This window comes from Panthera pardus, unplaced genomic scaffold (assembly GCF_024362965.1).
Source record: "Panthera pardus isolate Hobbes unplaced genomic scaffold, ASM2436296v1 HiC_scaffold_27, whole genome shotgun sequence".
NCBI lineage: Eukaryota > Metazoa > Chordata > Mammalia > Carnivora > Felidae > Panthera > Panthera pardus.
The window spans coordinates 60,236,540-60,254,772 of NW_026526843.1; the positions used below are offsets into that span (position 1 = coordinate 60,236,540).

General features: G+C 34.9%; 1 protein-coding gene across 4 annotated transcripts in view; it reads left to right on the forward strand.

Annotated features, from left to right (window-relative positions):
• The window catches only part of BRWD3 (bromodomain and WD repeat domain containing 3), a 230,668-nt gene extending 213,084 nt beyond the window's left edge, over window positions 1-17,584 (forward strand). For 3 of the 4 annotated variants that reach the window (XM_019429482.2, XM_019429484.2, XM_019429483.2), the window contains one exon: window positions 6,078-11,717. In XM_019429482.2, coding sequence (XP_019285027.1) covers window positions 6,078-6,832 — 755 coding nt within the window. In that variant the 3' untranslated portion in view covers window positions 6,833-11,717. Of the gene's footprint in view, window positions 1-6,077; window positions 11,718-17,458 lie in introns of those variants that run through there. The other variant, XM_053891463.1, reaches the window with a different exon arrangement.
• The last annotated feature ends 649 nt before the right edge of the window (window positions 17,585-18,233 follow it).

Consider the following 18,233-nt stretch of genomic DNA (forward strand, 5'->3'; position numbering starts at 1 on the left):
GCATGGTATGATCTCAGTTCTTTTATACTTATGAAGGGCTGGTTTATGACCCAGTATGTGATCTATCTTGGAGAATGTTCCACGTGCAATCGAGAAGAATGTATATTCTGTTGTTTTGGGATGCAGAGTTCTAAATATATCTCTCAAGCCCATCTGATCCAATGTATCATTTAGGGCCCTTGTTTCTTTGTTTATTCTCTGTCTAAATGTTCTATGCATTGTTGTAAGTGGAGTATTAAAATCTGCAATAACCACATTCTTGCAAAAAGTTTGCTTATGTTTGTGATTAATTATTTTATATATTTGGGGCTCCTGTATTCAGTGCATAGACATTTATAGTCGTTAGCTCTTCCTGATGGATAGACCCTGTATTATTATATAATGCCCTTCTTCATTTCTTGTTACAGCCTTTAATTTAAAATTTAGTTTGTCTGATGTCAGTGTGGCTACTCCAGCTTTCTTTTGAGTTCCAGTAGCATGATAGATATTTCTCCATCCCCTCACTTTCAATTTGAAGATGTCCTCAGGTGTTAAATGAGTGTCTTGTAGACAGCAAATAGATGGGTCTTGTTTTTTATACATTCTGACACCCTATGTCTTTTGGTTGGAGCACTTAGTCCATTTGCATTCAGTGTTATTATAGAAAGATATGGGTTTAGATTCATTGTGATGTCTGTAGGTTTCATGCTTGTAGTTATGTCTCTGGTATTTTGTGGTCCTTGCAACATTTCACTCACAGAATCCCCCTTAGGATCTCTTGTAGGGCTGGTTTAGTGGTGATGAATTCCTTCAATTTTTGTTTGTTTGGGAAAACCTTTCTCCTCCCATTCTGAATGACAGACTTGCTGGATAAAGGATTCTTGGCTGCATATTTTTTTTTCTGTTCATCATATTGAAGATTTCCTGCCATTCCTTTCTGGCCTGCCAAGTTTCCATAGATAGGTCTGCCACTACCCTTATGTGTCTATGTTTTTAAGTCAGGGCCTGTTTATCTCAGAATTTTCTCTTTATCCTTGTATTTTGCCAGTTTCACTATGATATGTCGTGCAGAATATCGATTCAGGTTATGTCTGAAGTGAGTTCTTTTTATCTCTTGGATTTCAATGCCTGTTTCCTTTCCTAGATCAGGGAAGTTCTCAGCTATGATTTGTTCAAATACACCTTCAGCCCCTTTCTCTCTCCCTCTTCTTCCTTTGCAATTCCTATGATACGGATATTGTTCCATTTGATTGCATCACTTAGTTCTCTAATACTTCCCTTATACTCCTGGATTTTTTTTATCTCTCTTTTTCTCAGCTTCCTTTTTTTCCATAATTTTATCTTCTAATTCACCTATTCTCTCATCTACCTCGTCAATCTGTGATTTGTGATCTAGGATGTGATCTGTTGTTGAGAATGTCCATGTGCACTTGAAAAGAATGTAAATTGTGCTGTTTTAGGGTGGAATGTTCTGAGTATATATGATAATTCATCTGATCCAGTGTGGCACTCAAAACCATTGTGTCCTTTTTTATTTTGTTTAGATGCTCTTTCCATTGATGTAAGTGAAGTATTAATGTCCCCTACTATTACTGTTATTATTAATTTGTTCCTCTATGTTTGTTATTAATTATTTTATATATTTGGGTAATTCCAGGTTGGGTACTTACATATTTATAATTTGAGGTCTTCTTGTATTTCCCATTATTATGATATAGTGACCTTCTTTATCCCTTATTACAGTCTTTGTTTTAAAGTCTAATTTGTCCAATAAACATGTTGCTGCTCTGGCTTTCTGTTTACAGGAGTTTGTGTGATAAATGTTTCCCTATCTCCTCACTTTGAATCTGCAGGCATCTTTATGTCTAAAATGAATGTGTTGTAGGCAGTATATAGATGGGTCTTGTTTTTTTTTAATCCATTCTGACACCTTCTGTCTTTTGGTTAGAGTGTTTAGTCCATTTATATTCAGAGTAATTATTGATAGATATGTATTTAGTGATGTTTTATTACTTGTTTTGTCATTGTATCTGGAGATTTTCTCTGTTCCTTTCTTTTCTTTCTTACTTTTGGTCCTTCCTTTGCACTTAAAGATCCCCTTTAATATTTCTTGCAGGGCTGCTTTAGTGGTCAGGAACTCCTTCACTTTTTGTTTGTCTGGGAAACTCTTTATCTCTGCTATTCTGATTGACAGCCTTGCTGGACATAGTCTTCATGGCTGCAGATTTTTCCCATCCAGCTTGTTGAATATATCATGCCACTCCCTTCTGGCTTGCCAAGTTTATGTTTGTTAAGAAATCTGCAGGTAGCCTTACGGTTCTTGTCTTGCAACTTAAGGACTTCTTTTGTCTTGCTGCTTTTAAGGTTTTTTATTTATCACTCTATTTTGCCAGTATAATTACAATATGTCCTGATACTGTTCTTCTTTTGTTGATTTTGATGGGAGTTTTCTGTGCCTCCTGGATCTGGATGTCTCTTTCCTTTCCCAGATTAGTGGAGTTTACTGCTGTTTTTTTTCTTGAAATAACTTTTCTGTCCCCTTTTCTGTCTCTTCTTCTGGGACTCCTATAATACAAATGCTTTTACATTTGATGGAATCATTAATTCCTCTAAGTCTATTTTTGTGTTCCCTAATTCTTCTTTCTCTTTTTTTAGCTTCATTATTTTCCATTATTTTGTCTTCTATATCTCTAAATCGTTCCTCTGCTTCTTCCAGCCTGCTGTTCATTGCATCAAGCCTGTTCCAATCTCATTTATAGCATTATTCACTTCTGAATGATTGTTTTTTAACTCTTTTATCTCTGTGGTAAGGGTTTACCTGATGTATTCCATTCTTTTCTGAAGCCCAGTGAGTATCCTTATGATTGTTGCTTTAAATTTTCCATTAGGCATGCTACTTATATCTGTTTCACTTAGATCTGTGGCCATGGCCTTATCTTGTTCTTTCATTTGGGATGAATTCCTCCATCGTCGTATTTTGTCTTTAGTCTTTGTCTTTTTCTGTGCATCAGGAAAGCCAGTTATGTGTCTTGCTCCTGAAAGTAATTGTTTTATGATATCATGTAGTTTCCAGTAGCTGGCACTTCAGGGATTCTCTCTGGTGTGTGCTGCTTCTGTTCTGCTGTTGTGTTTTAGTTGTTCTATCCTTCAGGCCAGTTGCCTGCATAGGCTCTCCTTGTTTGCAGTGTGTAGTGTTTATTCCTTGGCCAGAATGTGGCAAGTTTTAACTAGGCTCTGGTTTCCTTGTCAAATGCTCTGGTTTCCTGATACTATTTCCACTAGAACTGAAGCCCTGCAGAACTCTGTTGGAAGTTGTAGTTTGGGCAGAATTTTCTGCTGTACTTCTCGGGAAGGAGCCCACCGCACTAGTACTGGTGCAAGCTTGACTGAGAAAGGCAGTCTTCACCAGAGTGCTGTGGTGTGGGACTTGGTGTAAACACGTTAGGAAGCCAGTATAGGCACTGTGCTGATTCCTGCAGCTGGCTCTCTGTTTATGCTGAGGAGCTGGGGAGGAAAATGGCACCTGCCAGCTCTTTTGTTATCTGAGAGGAGTCTCTGTGAATGCTGCCTCTCAGCAAAACACTCTGAGAAGAGCAAATAATCTCCTACCTGTGTGCCCCAAGCATTTTCTAGATTGCTGTTTCCAAGCTGTCTGCCTCTAGGTTTTTTGCCTCCCTTCTCTCCAGGAGCAGCACAGTGCCTGCCAGGCTCTATCCAAGACAATCCTGGTGCCCTTTAAAACTTTAGGCTTTAGACATGTCATGTGGTAGGGGCTTGTGCTAGTCTTTTGGAGGATGGGCCCACAGCTGTGCTGGGACTGAGGCAAGCTTGACTGAAAAGGACAGTCCCACTATGTGCAGGGGTGTGGGGCTTCTCATAAACAAGTTATTTAGCCGGTATTGGGCCTATGCTGCTTCCTACTGGTGGCTCTGTGGTTATGCTGAGGGGTAGGGGAGGGAAATGGCTCTGGTCAGCTCCTTTGTTTCTGGAGAAGCTTCTCTGTGAAAACTGCCTCTCAAGGAAGCCCTCCAAGAAGAGTGAATAATCTCCCCTATGTGTGTCCCAAGTGTTCTTCAAATCACTATTTCCTTGCTCTGCCCCCAGGTTGTTTGTTTGCCTTTTCTCCAAGGGCAAGGCAGTGCCCTCAGGTCTCTATCCCAGCCAAGCCTGCTGACCTTTAAAACTCTTGGCTTTAAGCCCCACTGGTTGTAAGAACTCTTGAAAATCAGCCCCTCTATTTTCCGAGCCAATGGTTTTGGGTAATTGTTCTCCTTTTGCATTCCCCTGTGTGCTCTACTCTTTTGCGCCCTTCTCTGTGACCAAGGCTCCCTCCCCTCTGCAGCACCCATGATCCTTTTCTCACCTAAACCATATCTGTGGACTTACTACCTTCTTCAGTGTGGCTTATTCTCTCCCTTTAGTTGTGGAGTTTGTTCTGTCAGTCTTCAAGTTGTTTTCTGAAGTATTTAGGATGATTTGGTTGTTATCTGGTTGTTTGTGGGACAGGATGAGCCTAGGGTCCTCCTACTCTATTATCTTTCTCCAGAAAACCAACATATGTATTTTTTTGAGAGAGGAACATAATTCAGTCTATAATACCAAGACTATTAGAGTAATCTTGTTGCTATGGTTGCCATACAACCCTAGTCATTGCTCATTCCAAGTTTTTCAGTCCACTCTCCTTTTTTTTCTCCTACCTCACTAGCTGTTCATTCTCAATTATTTTTTCCAATTCTTCTTTATCTTTAGATGGTTGGAATATCCCAAGTCTCAGTCATCAGCCACCTTCTTTTTCTTTGTTTGCCCTCTGAATAAGTGCCCTCAGTTCTCTTGACCCTAAATGTCATCTCTTACTGAAAATTTCCAAAATTATATCTCTAACTCTGAATGAGTCTCCCCTGACCTCTTGACAGTTACATTATCTGCTTGTTTCTTTTTCTATTGTCTTTACTTGGATCTCTTGTAGTATTTAAAACTGGAACATTGATTTTTTTTTTCTACCAGACTATGTAAACCTATTCCTCTTTCAGGATTCTCCAACTTAGCAAAATATCTCTACCATTCAACCAGTTTCTCAGGCCATAAGACCTCGGAGTTGACCTTCATACTACACTTAACACTTGACATCCTATCCATCATCAATTCCTGTCAGTTTGAACCTTAAAAATAAAAGATTGGTTCTGATGGCTCCTCTAGAAGGAAATAATCTAAATCTAATCACTTCTCATCACCTCTGTTGGTACATCCCATTATCATATCTTACCTAGACAATTGCAGTGTTCTCCCAACTTGTCTCTGCTTCTAATCTTGTTCCTTCTATAATCTGTTCTATGTGGAGCAACTGTAGTGCCCCTTTAAAAATATAAGTCAGATCCTGTCATTCTCTGGTTTTAAAACCCTTCACTACTAGCAGTTATATACCACAACTCTGCTTTTCTCTTACACTCTAGTTACACTGGGTTTCTGTTTCCTCCAGTGGAATGTTCTTTTCCCAGATCTCACTTCATTCAGTTCTTTTCTCAGATACTACCTCAATATGAAAGTCTTTATCTAAAATACCCCCATGTATACACTTGAGCATTTTTTAATCACCCTCTTTTCTTTTTCTTTATAGCATGTATCATTACTTGAAATTATATTTTTATTTACTTCATTGCCTATCAAGCTTTCCCCACTAAAATATAAATTCAAAGAGCAAGGACTTTGTCTCATTATTGCCTTATTTCAAACTTCAAGCATCATATTAGGTAATCAGTAAATATTTGTTCACTGAGTCAGTGAAATTATTTTGATACATATTCCTAGATAATTCTTTCTAGAGTTCAAGCCCTTGAGATTTCTGCTCAGCTTCATCATTACCCATCATCCTTCCATACTTTCCTCCCTGGCCCCCTAAAAAACACAGACAAAAATAAAAACTTCAGTGTCTTCAGTTTCTAACAGATTTAAATTTATACTCCAATATGCTCCATGATTTTACCCCATGTATCTTTGGGTGCTAAACATTTTTTGATACAATGTTTATTTTACTTTTGAACCTAAGTAACCAATCTTCCGTGTCAAAGCTTAACTTTAAAAAATTATTCATCTTGATTTAGATCACTCCCTTGATGGACCCCTTACAAATGGTGATGGCAGAGAGCCTCGGACAGGAATCAAAAGAAAACTACTTAGTGCATCAGAAGAAGATGAAAGCATGGGAAGAGAAGAGAAAGAGAAAAAAGAAACAAAAGAGAAATCACATTTATCCTCCTCAGAGAGTGGAGAGTTAGGATCCAGTTTGAGTTCTGAAAGTACCTGTGGTTCTGATTCTGATTCTGAATCAACTTCCAGAACAGATCAAGATTATGTAGATGGAGACCACGACTATAGCAAATTCATACAAACCAGGCCTAAAAGAAAACTCAGAAAGCAATATGCCAATGGAAAAAGAAACTGGAAGACAAGAGGCACAGGAGGAAGGGGCAGATGGGGCAGATGGGGTAGATGGAGTAGAGGAGGCCGAGGAAGAGGAGGCAGGGGACGAGGAGGTCGAGGAAGAGGTGCAGGTGCCACTAGAGGGAGAGGGAGAGGGAGAGGAGGAAGAGGTACTTCTAGAGGAGCCACCAGAGCCAAACGTGCACGTATTGCAGATGATGAATTTGATACCATGTTTTCAGGACGTTTCAGTAGACTGCCTCGAATTAAAACAAGAAACCAAGGCAGGAGGACTGTTTTATATAATGATGATTCTGATAATGACAATTTTGTGTCCACTGAAGATCCTCTGAATCTTGGTACATCCAGATCAGGCAGAGTGCGTAAAATGACAGAAAAAGCCAGGGTTAGCCATCTCATGGGATGGAATTATTAACAGTTAATAAATTTAGAGTAATTTAAAAAAAATTAAATGGCCTTCTACTGCAGGGAATTTACTAGGAAATCTACAAAGCAAGTTGTGTGGGGACTTCTGCTTCCTTTCACATTGGTGCTTTTCCATTATGCCAGTATACATTTTTTTCAAGACTTTTGATCTCCACACTTCATTTATTCAAACAAGCCTTACTTATTAGGCCTTAAATTAAAAAAAAAATTCTGCCCACATATAGACACACACACACACACACACACGCACACACACACACAACACGTCACAAACACACTACAGATTTACTACATTAAGGGAGCATTCAGCTTCTTAAGAGTAGCATGACATTTTTATCTCAATGGAATATCCCTCTTTTGCTTTTGTATCACAGAAGTATAGCACCTTCTTACAGAGTTTTATATAGTTTGTTTTTGGCATTTTGATTCTTGTACCCAGTAATAATAACTTTTGCACAATACACCAATCCTATAGGCAGCTATTAAATGTTTACAGTTTCTATATTGTAAGAACGATCTGGATTATTTTACTCTTCCCAGGCTAAACTTTCATTGTACTGAACTGAAGTATATATTTATACTACAGTTTTTTGGGGGTGGGGGGATCTTGATATGCTTTTCATTGATTTGCTTAATTCATGTTAAAGGTGAGAAAGGGTTGGTGCCTTGTAAATATGTAGCAAATCTTTGTGGTGTGTCTTGATGTGTGCATTAACTTTATTAAAAAATAACATTTGAGGTATCGATCTAGACAAGGTGCCAAATGCAAAAGTTTCTTGCATCCATTTTCTTTTTCCTATTATATTTTATTGCATTAATAGAATTCGTGTAGTTTAAAGAATAACTTAAACATTTGAAAAAATCCTCATCCACAAAGAATAACTTCTTGAATAGTAGCTCAGCTACCTCTATTAACTACAACTACTGGAAACGTTAAAGAAAATAGATGCTGTTATTCATTACTGACTAAGGAAAAATAGAACAAACTTGGTAGGAATGAATACTCCTATGTTATAAGCTGAGAGGTTGTTAATAATTGTATTGGCTCTCAAAATAATAGTTGTAATTAACAAACTTTCATAAGTGTAGTATGCTGTACCTTAGGCTTTTCTTAGAACATATTTGTGTAAGTAGACTTGGTCTACTGCTTATGTATCTCTGCTACCACTTACTATTTACAGCTGTGAGTGATTGGTTTTCATTTGAATTTTAAAATGTAACAAAGCAGCTAGTTTGAATTGGATGTTTTGGCTAGCAAATATTTTGAGTCAACTTTAATAGGTTTTGCTCATTCCATTCCAAAGGGTTCTTCTGTTACAATCTTTCAGAAAAGAACCTCATTACACTGCACAATAATATTTGAGTGATTATTTCATAGATTAAAAAAATCTTTAAAACCCTTATGGTCTTGTTTACAGCAGTAGAGTGCACATGATTCCATAAGTGAGCTTGAGTTCCAAGATCAGTTTTACTCCTCAAATTTGAGAGATTGCAAATTCACTAATTTGTTAAATACTTAGATTTTTGAGGTGAGTGGGATAATACTGATCTCTGTTATTGTAACAGCAGATTTGTTACACTTAGATCAGACTTTGGGGATAAAAGAAACTTTTTAATGTATTCCTAGTAATCCCAGGACATTTCTTAAGTTAATGTGTTTGTTTGTTTCATGCTTCCAAACATTTTATGCATCTGAAAATCCTTAAGTGCAAAGGAAGGAGTACACACATAACTTTGCTCTTTTGTTTGGGTTGTTCCTGTACTAACAACTTTAAACAGTTTTCACATGCAGTAGGAATGATGTTCAGGCTTTAAGAAAGTATTGTTATGAATTGTTAATGGCACTAACTTCTGTTACTGTACAGTAGATCAAGCTGATTTTTTTGTTGTTGTAGTCTTGTTTTGTTTTGTTTTGTTTTTTTCACTAAACCGAAACGACTTCTGGTTGTAACTCAGCTGACAGTTTTAACCATACTATAGATTCAAAAAATTCACATTTGAAACTCTACCTTTGATTTTTGCTAATTAGACTAATTTTGCATTTAAACTAAATTTGTGCCTGTTTCCCTAGAATCAATAACAATTTGGCTTACCCTAATCAAAGTAACATAGAGTTACTTAAATTGATGGATATACCCAAACGTGTATTGTGTGTATCATTTCAGTGTGAAATTTTTTGTTGACATTTCTTCCATGAAGAGCTAATCTCTTCAAATGTAGAAGAATTACCATTTGTGTGATTTTAGCTATCTCAAGCTTATTTATAATTTATTTTGAAAAATAAAAATGCCACATTTATTTCCCATATGTCAAGATTTTCTAGGTTTAGATAATTAGAATAATGAGGCTGAAGACATTTTTAAGCACATTTTATATGTAGTGAAATACTGTGAAAACACTAGTGAACAGCATTTTGCTGTAATATTGATTTCAGTTATTAGGATTCAAAAGTCACCAGGGTATGTTAGATGAGCATATTTGCCATTTATTACAAAACAAACAGATATTTTCTGTTTGCATGCAAATTATTTTAATAAGTGTGAAAATAAAAGTTTGAAAGATAGTATTTTTACTTTTATATCTGAACATTTTCCCCCCAATTTATACTTTGCTTTTTTGTAACGCTGCCTCTTGTGAATGTGTTGTAATTTGTATCACAGTGAATATTTTACACTTTAGTTTTTTAGAGTACCTTTAAACCTAAATAATATCAGATTCAGGCATAGCAAAGCAAGTAGGAAATGAGCTGAAATTTTTGAAGAAAAGTCTAAATATTAAATAAGTTGCTAAGAAATAAACACGTGTGTGAGAACATACATATGTATAAGCCTAATCCTATGCTGGATATTAATAGTCAGTGAACTATAATATTTCTCGTGAATGCTAATAATCTTTTAATTCCCAGCTTTAAGATCTTAGCATGTATATCTGTTTATGAAACAAATTGTGTTTCTTCTATGTCTTTCTGTGTGTATCTCTTCCAGCAATAGGATGCTTTCCAAAACATTCAGTAGCCTATCAGCCTAAGAACTAAATTTGTGTGTGTGTGTGTGTGTGTGTGTGTGTGTGTGTGTGTGTAGATTTTTTTTCCAACTTGACACACTTTGTCTCAGACATTAAAAAAGAATATTTTGTATGGAAGACAGCTATATTCACAGTCTACCAACTCTTTGTCTCTGTGTAAAGCACTTAACCTATATATATATATACTGCTTGATCATCCACTTCATTATGCCTTATAGGTAAACTAGGTTTTATCATGTACATGTGTCCCTCTATTTTTAATTTATCCTTCCTTCATTGGTTTCTTTTTCTGTTTCCCTTCCCAGAGATCAGGCTTGTGCTAGAATTCTTCATACAGCACTTTGTTTCACCCAGAGGCTGAGAAACTGAGTAGAATTTGAAATAGATTTGAGTGATTTATTATTTTGTTGTTTTTGTTGTAATCCTATAGGTTGTCATCAGACAATAACAGAGTGATTGAAAAGAAAAACGTGAATGCCACTTCTTAGTTTTTGATAAAAAAATTTTGATCATTTTTCAAAATTTGTACATTAGTGGTAGTGATAAACACCTTTATTACTTATATATCTTGGGAATTATTTTATGCACATTTACCAACTGGCACTAATTTTTAAAGTTAGAATTTTCACATCCACAAAAAGGAAACTTACACCCTGTATAATTTTCAGTTTGCTGTGATATCCAACATTTACTTTTATTACCAACATTTTGAGTTCCAAAATGAATAGTTCAGCTCTGGGGGAGGGAATGGAACTTGCGACGTTTAAAATTCATTGTTTTAAATATTAACCCCATCCCCAACAGTTTTGTGGTACATGAGGCTTTATGAAAATTGTATTGAAAATAGAGTAAGATCATTTTTAAGGCTTGTTTTGAAAATTAGTGTGAAAATATTTTCATGCTTTTTTGATTTTCATTTCTTAGTAAAGTTTCTTTATTAAGTTTTAATCATGAAGTTTACCAAGTTTTGTTTAAATTCTAATATTAAGTTAATTTTTTTCATGGTGCTGTATTTTGTGAACTATGAGTTGCCCTCAAGTTTCTAGACATTTATTTCTTACATAGCCTTATTCTTGATTATTTTCTTTTCGATCATTCCTCCCCTGCTTACTTTTATCCTCATTTCTCTTACTGCAATGAAGACTGCACCTAATTTAGCATACTTCAACAAGACTAGCAATTTATGATTCACTGATGGGAAAAGAACAGTAGAAAGGCCCTGCAGTTTAGAGTTAAGGTGTGTTTATTTATATGTATGTCCATTTGTTATTCTTATACCTATCTTAATTAAATCTATAATATGAGACTTTGACATATAAAAGCATGATAAGTATTTTCTAAAAAATAAAACTATTGATACGTATAATCACCATTGGTAATTGACTTTTAAAATCACATACAAAAATATTTAGAAACCCAGTTGGGAAATGTGTTTTTACATATGTCACCAGATACACATTAAGCAGTACTAGAAATGTTAATTTTTTAAACAATACTGTGGTGATGGCAATCAGTAATTTATTTCTTTGTCCTGTAACTTACCATCTTTGTCTTTTGTGATCCCTTACAAAGTATTAACAAAACTGTACCTTATGTTTGTTATTAGTATCCACAAATTTTAAGATAGAAAGTCATTGAGTTAATAGTTAATGTGATGTTGTATATGGACAAAATGTCCATTAAACTAAAATTCAGTAAAGAAAGGTAAACTAACTGGCTTGGTTTATGAAAGATGTTTTGTTTGGCAGTTACCAGTCACTATAAGCAATTATCTTCAAAGACAAAAAACTGGACTAATTTGTTGGCCATTCTTATGGGATGTTTACAATAAAATTCCAAGTTGTTTGGAATCAATTGCACTCTTGCTACTTTATGCCTTAACTCAGGTACCGGAGATAATTAACAAGAAGAAAGAAATAAGGAGTTTCCTTTCCATTATTGAGCTTCAGAGATTTTAACATGTAACTCTTGGGCCCTTTCTTTCTTGTTTCTTTATTATATATTTTATTACTTTTTTTTATTTGAAAAACTAGACTGCTTATCAAAGAAAATTAAGGCTTTTTGTTTTTGCCATTGCAGATATTCTTTAGGTCATTTTTAGGTAATAAATGTTTTAATATTTTAAGTGTGGGCTGCTTGGTGTATTAAATAACAGCCTGCAAAGCTTTAGTCAACATTTTGTTTTGAAATGAATACATTTCTAATGTCTTTATGGTTTATAAGTTTTAACAGTTAAGCTATGAATCCCTGGCATCTTTTTTATTTACAATAATATTGCCCACAGAGGCTTAACTGTATTATAAATATATGTGAAGGAAGGAGAGAAGTAAAGTGAGAAGTAACTTTTGATCCAGGAATTGAAAGCCCTAACATGAACATTTACTCTACTTAATGCACTGGGAATTTTCTTTCCAGTGGCAAGAACTTCACTTGGTTCAAGGTAAGTAAACTGGCCAAAGACTGGACTGTATGTTTTATACATATATCGTCTGTTTTATGTATTCAGAATCAAGAAACAAGGTATTTAGAAAAAATACCATCTTTGTCTTCTCATACGGTACCCAATGGCTATGAAAGTAGTCCAAATTTTCACAATATTTGGAGTGAGACAGATATATTGTTTCATATTTGCGTTTAGTTGCTTGATTGGTTAAAGATAGCCCTATTAAAGATGTAAAAGTATACATTAAAATTTCTTTAGTAGCAGGCTTTGATGTTGTCTGGCTTCACCTGCTAGGTTTTTTTTAAATAAATAATTTTTATAACAAAATATTACGGCAGTATTCAGAAGAAGATCCATTTTTTTCCTAGTTGACAAGGTCAAGAACAAAGTACTCTCTACCCTCTTTCTCAGTTATATGCCAATATAACTTATTATATAAATTATATAACAATTTAAAGCTACTTGCCAAAAATTCACAAAGTAAATTGAAGCCGATAATATATTGAACCTGTGAGTTGGTTTTCTTGGGATATTTAAGCCCATACACTTTACTTACATTTGATATCTTAGATCTTTTATATTATTACTTAAATGATATTTTATGCTACATATGGCTGGAAAAACAAATATATTATTAAATTTTTTTATGGTGCTAATGCTTTCCCAAAGTTTTGAGGAAACATTTTTTTTTTCCTTTTTCTTTCCTTTCTTTGTAACTTTAGAATGTTTTCCTTTGCCAGCTGCAGTAATTGCTTTAATAAAGTTACCTCTTATCTGGAGATTATCTGGAGATTACAAGCATCTAATAAATTTAACTTATTATTAACAAATTAAAGTTTGAGTTTGATATTGGAGAATTTTTAAAAACAACTTCCAAAAGCTAGTATCCTTTCATTAATGCATAAATTTTGAATTGTCAACTTTCCTGCTCAGCATCTTTAGGATTCTCTTCAGAGAATACATTTTGCAGTAAATCTATGAAGAAGTCAAAACAATTCAAATTGCTTGATTTAGGTTACTAATATTAGTTGGTAGAATTTATCTTTAGGGGTCTTTTTGTGTTTTTTTTTTTTTCATGTTACAACTCTAAGAATTTTTGTAGAAACGTTAATTTATATTTGGAATTTTGTGTAGTCAAATAATTTAAGGCAGTAAAACTTTTTTAAGGTTTTTTTGTTTGTTTTTGCGTATATCTTTTTTTCTTTTAAAAAAAAGTGAATATCATGGGGGTGCCTGGGTGGCTCAATCAGTTGGGCATCCGACTTCACCTCAGGTCATGATCTCATGGTTCATGAGTTCAAGCACTGTGTCAGGCTCTGTTCTGAGAGCTTGGAGCCTAGAACCTGCTTCAGATTCTGTGTCTCCCTCTCTTTCTGCACCTTCCCTACTCACACTCTGTCCTCTCACTGTCTCAAAAATAAGTAAACATTAAAAAAATTTTTTTTAAGTGAATAACACGTTAAAATGAGATTTGCAGCTCAAATTGTATAATCATTGTTAGGGAGATGTTTTGTTACACTTGCACACTGTTCATCTAAAAAAAGTGAGGTGCTGATGTTTCTGAATTGTTTCCATTTTTTAATTTTAATTTATAAATTAGAGCAAACCTTGTATCTAAAAATGTAAGTGTTAAATTTCTCTAGTCTGATTGTAGGGAGCAGAAAATATGCCCTCGATATTCTCATAGTCACATCACCAAGTAATCCTTTCACTTTTAGATGTTGTTCATTTTTATTGTGATTGTGGTTAATAGTTTTCATGATAAAGAAAAATAGTATTAAGGAAAAATAATAGTTTGAGTTTATGGTAGATACATTTTTGCATTATAATTGCCTCAAAAATATAAGACTGGTAAATACAGTAACAAGTTTTCAACACTGTAAAAATACTAATGTTTTATCACTTTGCTTATAATTACTCAAAGAGAAATTATCAGAGAACAGTCTGAGATAATGAGTCACATGGGGGCATATCCTTCACTGATACATTTGAGGAACTCCAAATACATACAGGGATCTCATTCATTGAAGAAGATATTTACCAGCAGGAATTTTAGCCCATATTTATATCAGTGATAAAAGATGGCTAAAGAAAGACTAGTCTGTCTCTTCCCAGACTTGCTTATTTGTTCATTAAACATTTGATGAGTACCTTCTATGTGCCAAGCACTGTAATTCTATAAAGAGCTTTAGAGTTTACAAAGACCATCCCTCAAACATATTCTAAATCACCAGAATGCAACTTTTAGTAAATTCCACTTTTCAGATGAGAAAAATGAGTTTCAATGAAATCAAATCATGTGCAAGGGTCACATGGCTAGTAATAGAAAAGCCTTGATTCCTCCAGAATATCTACTTACAAGTTTCCAGTTTTAACCTTTATATCTTATTAATGGGATAATGGCTGGTTCCATTTTCCTCCTTCCTGTTCTCCATGAAATGGGGACTCCAAAGTCATGCATGTGTATCTTCAAAATCACAAGTAGGAAAATGAATGGAGCTCTTAAAGTGCATATATTTATACACACACAAGGGTGAATGTCCAAGAAAAATGTAGAGAATTTACTCCTATCTTTTTTTAAATTTATTTTATTTAAATTCAAGTTAACATACTGTGTAGTATTGGCTTCAAGAGTAGAACCCAGTGATTGCTCACTTACATATAACACCCAGTGTCTGTGTCTCATCCCAATAAGTGCCCTCTTTAATGCCCATCACCCATTTAGTCCTCACCCAACCAACCTCCCCTCCAGCAAACCTCAGTTTGTTTTCTTTATTTAAGAGTCTCTTATGGTTTGCCTCCCTCTCTGTTTTTATCTTATTTTTCCTTCCCTTCCTGTATGTTCATCTATTTGGTTTCTTAAATTCCACATAAGAGTGAAATCATATGAGATTTATCTCTTTCTCTGACTGACTTATTTTGCTTAGCATAATACACTCTAGCTCCATCCATGTCGTTGCATATGGCAATATTTCATTCTTTTTGATTGCCGAGTATTACTCCATTGTATATGTATATATATGTACACCACATCTTTATCCGTTCATCAGTCGATGGACATTTGGACTCTACATAATTTGGCTATTGATAGCACTGCTGTAAATATCGGGCTGCATGTGTCCCTTCAAATCAGCATTTTTGTATCCTTTGGATAAATACCTAGTAGTGAAATTGCTGGGCCGTAAGTTATTTCTGTTTTTAACTTTTTGAGGAAACTCCATACCGTCTTCCAGAGTGGCTGCACCAATTTGCATTCCCACCAGCAGTGCAAAATGGTTCCCTTTCTCTGCATCCTCACCAACATCTGTGGTTTCTTGAGTTAATTTTAGTCATTCTCACAGGTGTGAGGTCATATTACATTATGGTTTTAATTTGTGTTTCTCTGATGAGTGATGTTGAGCATCTTTTCATGTGTCTTTAGCCATCTGGATATCTTCTTTGGAAAAGTGTCTATTCATGTCTTCTGCCCATTTCTTTACTAGATTGTTTTTGGGGTGTTGAATTTGATAATTTCTTTACATATTTTGGATACTAACCCTTTATCCAATATTCCATTTGCAAATATTATCTCCCATTCTGTTAGGCTTCCTTTCAGTTTTGTTGATTGTTTCCTTTTCTGTGCAGAAGCTTCTTATCTTCATGAAGTCCCAATGGTTCATTATTGCTTTTGTTTCCCTTGTCTCTGGAGACATGTCTAGTAAGAAGTTGCTGCAGCCATAGTCAAAGACGTTGCTGCCTGTTTTCATCTCTAGGACTTTGATGGTTTCTTGTCTCACATTTAGGTCTTTCATCCATTTTGAGTTTATTTTTGTGTATGGTGTAAGAAACTGGCCCAGTTTCATTCTTCTGCATGTTACTGTCCAGTTTTCCCAGCACCATTTGCTGACAGACTGTCTTTATTCCATTGGATATGCTTTCCTGCTTTGTTGAAGATTAGTTGGCCATACATTTGTGGGTCCATTTCTGAGTTCTCTTTTCTGCTCCATTGATCTTTGTGTCTTTGTGCCAGTACCATACTGCCTTGATCACTGCAGCTTTGTGATATAATTTGAAATCCAGAATTGGAATGCCTCCAGATTTGCTTTTCTTTTTCAACGTAGCTTTACCTATTCGGGGTCTTTTGTGATTGCATACAAATTTTAGGATTATTTTTTTTTATATCTCTGTGAAAAATTCTATTGATATTTTGATAGGGGTAGCATTAAATGTATAGATTGTTTTAGGTAGTATAAACATTTTGACAATATTTGTTGAGTATCTTTTCATGTCTATTAGCCATTTGGATGTCTTTGAAAAAGAAGTATATTCATTGTCTTCTGTCCATTTTTTAACTGGATAATTCAGTTTTGGGGCATTGAGTTTTATAATTTATATATATATTTAGGATACCAACGCTTTATCAGATATGTCATTTGCAAATATATTTTCCCATTCTATAGATTGCCTTTTAGTTTTGTTGATGGTTTCCTTCACTGTGCAGAAGCTTTTTATTTTGATGAAGTCCCAAAAGTTTATTTTTGCTTTGGTTTCCTTTGCCTCAGGAGACATATCTAGTAACAAGTTGCTCTGGCTGATGAAAAGAGGTTAATGGCTGTGTAATCCTCTTGGATTTTTATGATTTCAGGTCTCACATTTAGGTCCTTAATCCATTCTGAATTTAATTTTTTGTTTGATGTAAGAATGTGGTCCAGTTTAATTCCTTTGCATATTGCTGTCCAGTGTTCCCAACATCGTTTATTGAAGAGACTGTCTTTCCCATTGGATATACTTTCCTGCTTTGTCGAAGATTAGTAGACCACATATCTGCGGGTTCGTTTGTGGGTTATCTATTCTGTTCCATTGACCTATGTGCCAGTACCATACTGCCTCCAGCTTTGGTTTTCTTTCTCAACATTACGTTGGCTTTTTTGGATCTTTTCTGGATCCATACAAATTTTAGGATTGTTTTTTATAGCTCTGTGAAGAATGCTGGTATTATTTTGATAGGGATGTTTTTGAATGTGTAGATTACTTGTAGTAATATTTGTTTTTCCAATCCATGAGCATGAAATTTTCCATTTCTTTTGTGTCTTCTTCAGTATCTTTCATAAGCTTTCTATAGTTTTCAGTGTACAGATCTTTTACCTCTTTGGTTGGGTTTATTCCTAGGTATCTTATGGCTTTTGATGCAATTGTAAGGGGGACTTTCTGAGTGGAGGAAAAAAAAAAAAGAAGACCAAAACAATAAAGACTACAAAGGACCAGAGAACATCACCAGAAACACCAACTCTACAGGTAACAGAATGGCATTAAATTCATATCTTTCAATAATCACTTTGAATGTAAATGGATTAATACTCCAATCAAAAAATATAGGGTTTCCAAATGGAATAAAAAAAAATCCACATCCATCTATATACTGCCTACAAGAGACTCATTTTAGGCCTGCAGATTGAAAGTGAGGGGATGGAGAACTATCTATCATGTTAATGGAGGTCAAAAGAAAGCCGGAGTAACCATACTTACATCAGACAAACTAGATTTTAAAACAAAGTCTGTAACAAGAGATGAAGAAAGGCATTATATGACAATTAAGGGGTCTATCCATCAAGATCTAACAATTATAAATATTTGTGCCCCAACTTAGAAGCACCCAAATATATAATTCAACTAATAATAAACATAAATTCATTGACAATAATACCATAAAAGAAGACTTTAATACCCCAGTTACAACAATGAACAGATCATCCAAACAAAATCAACAAGGAGAAAAATGGCTTTGAATGACACACTGGACCAGATGGACTTAACAGATATATTCAGAACATTTCATCCCAAAGCAGAAGAATACACATTCTTCTTGAGTGCACATGGAACATTCTCCAGAATAGATCACATACTGGGTCAGCCCTCAACAGGTACAAAAAGATTGAGATCATAC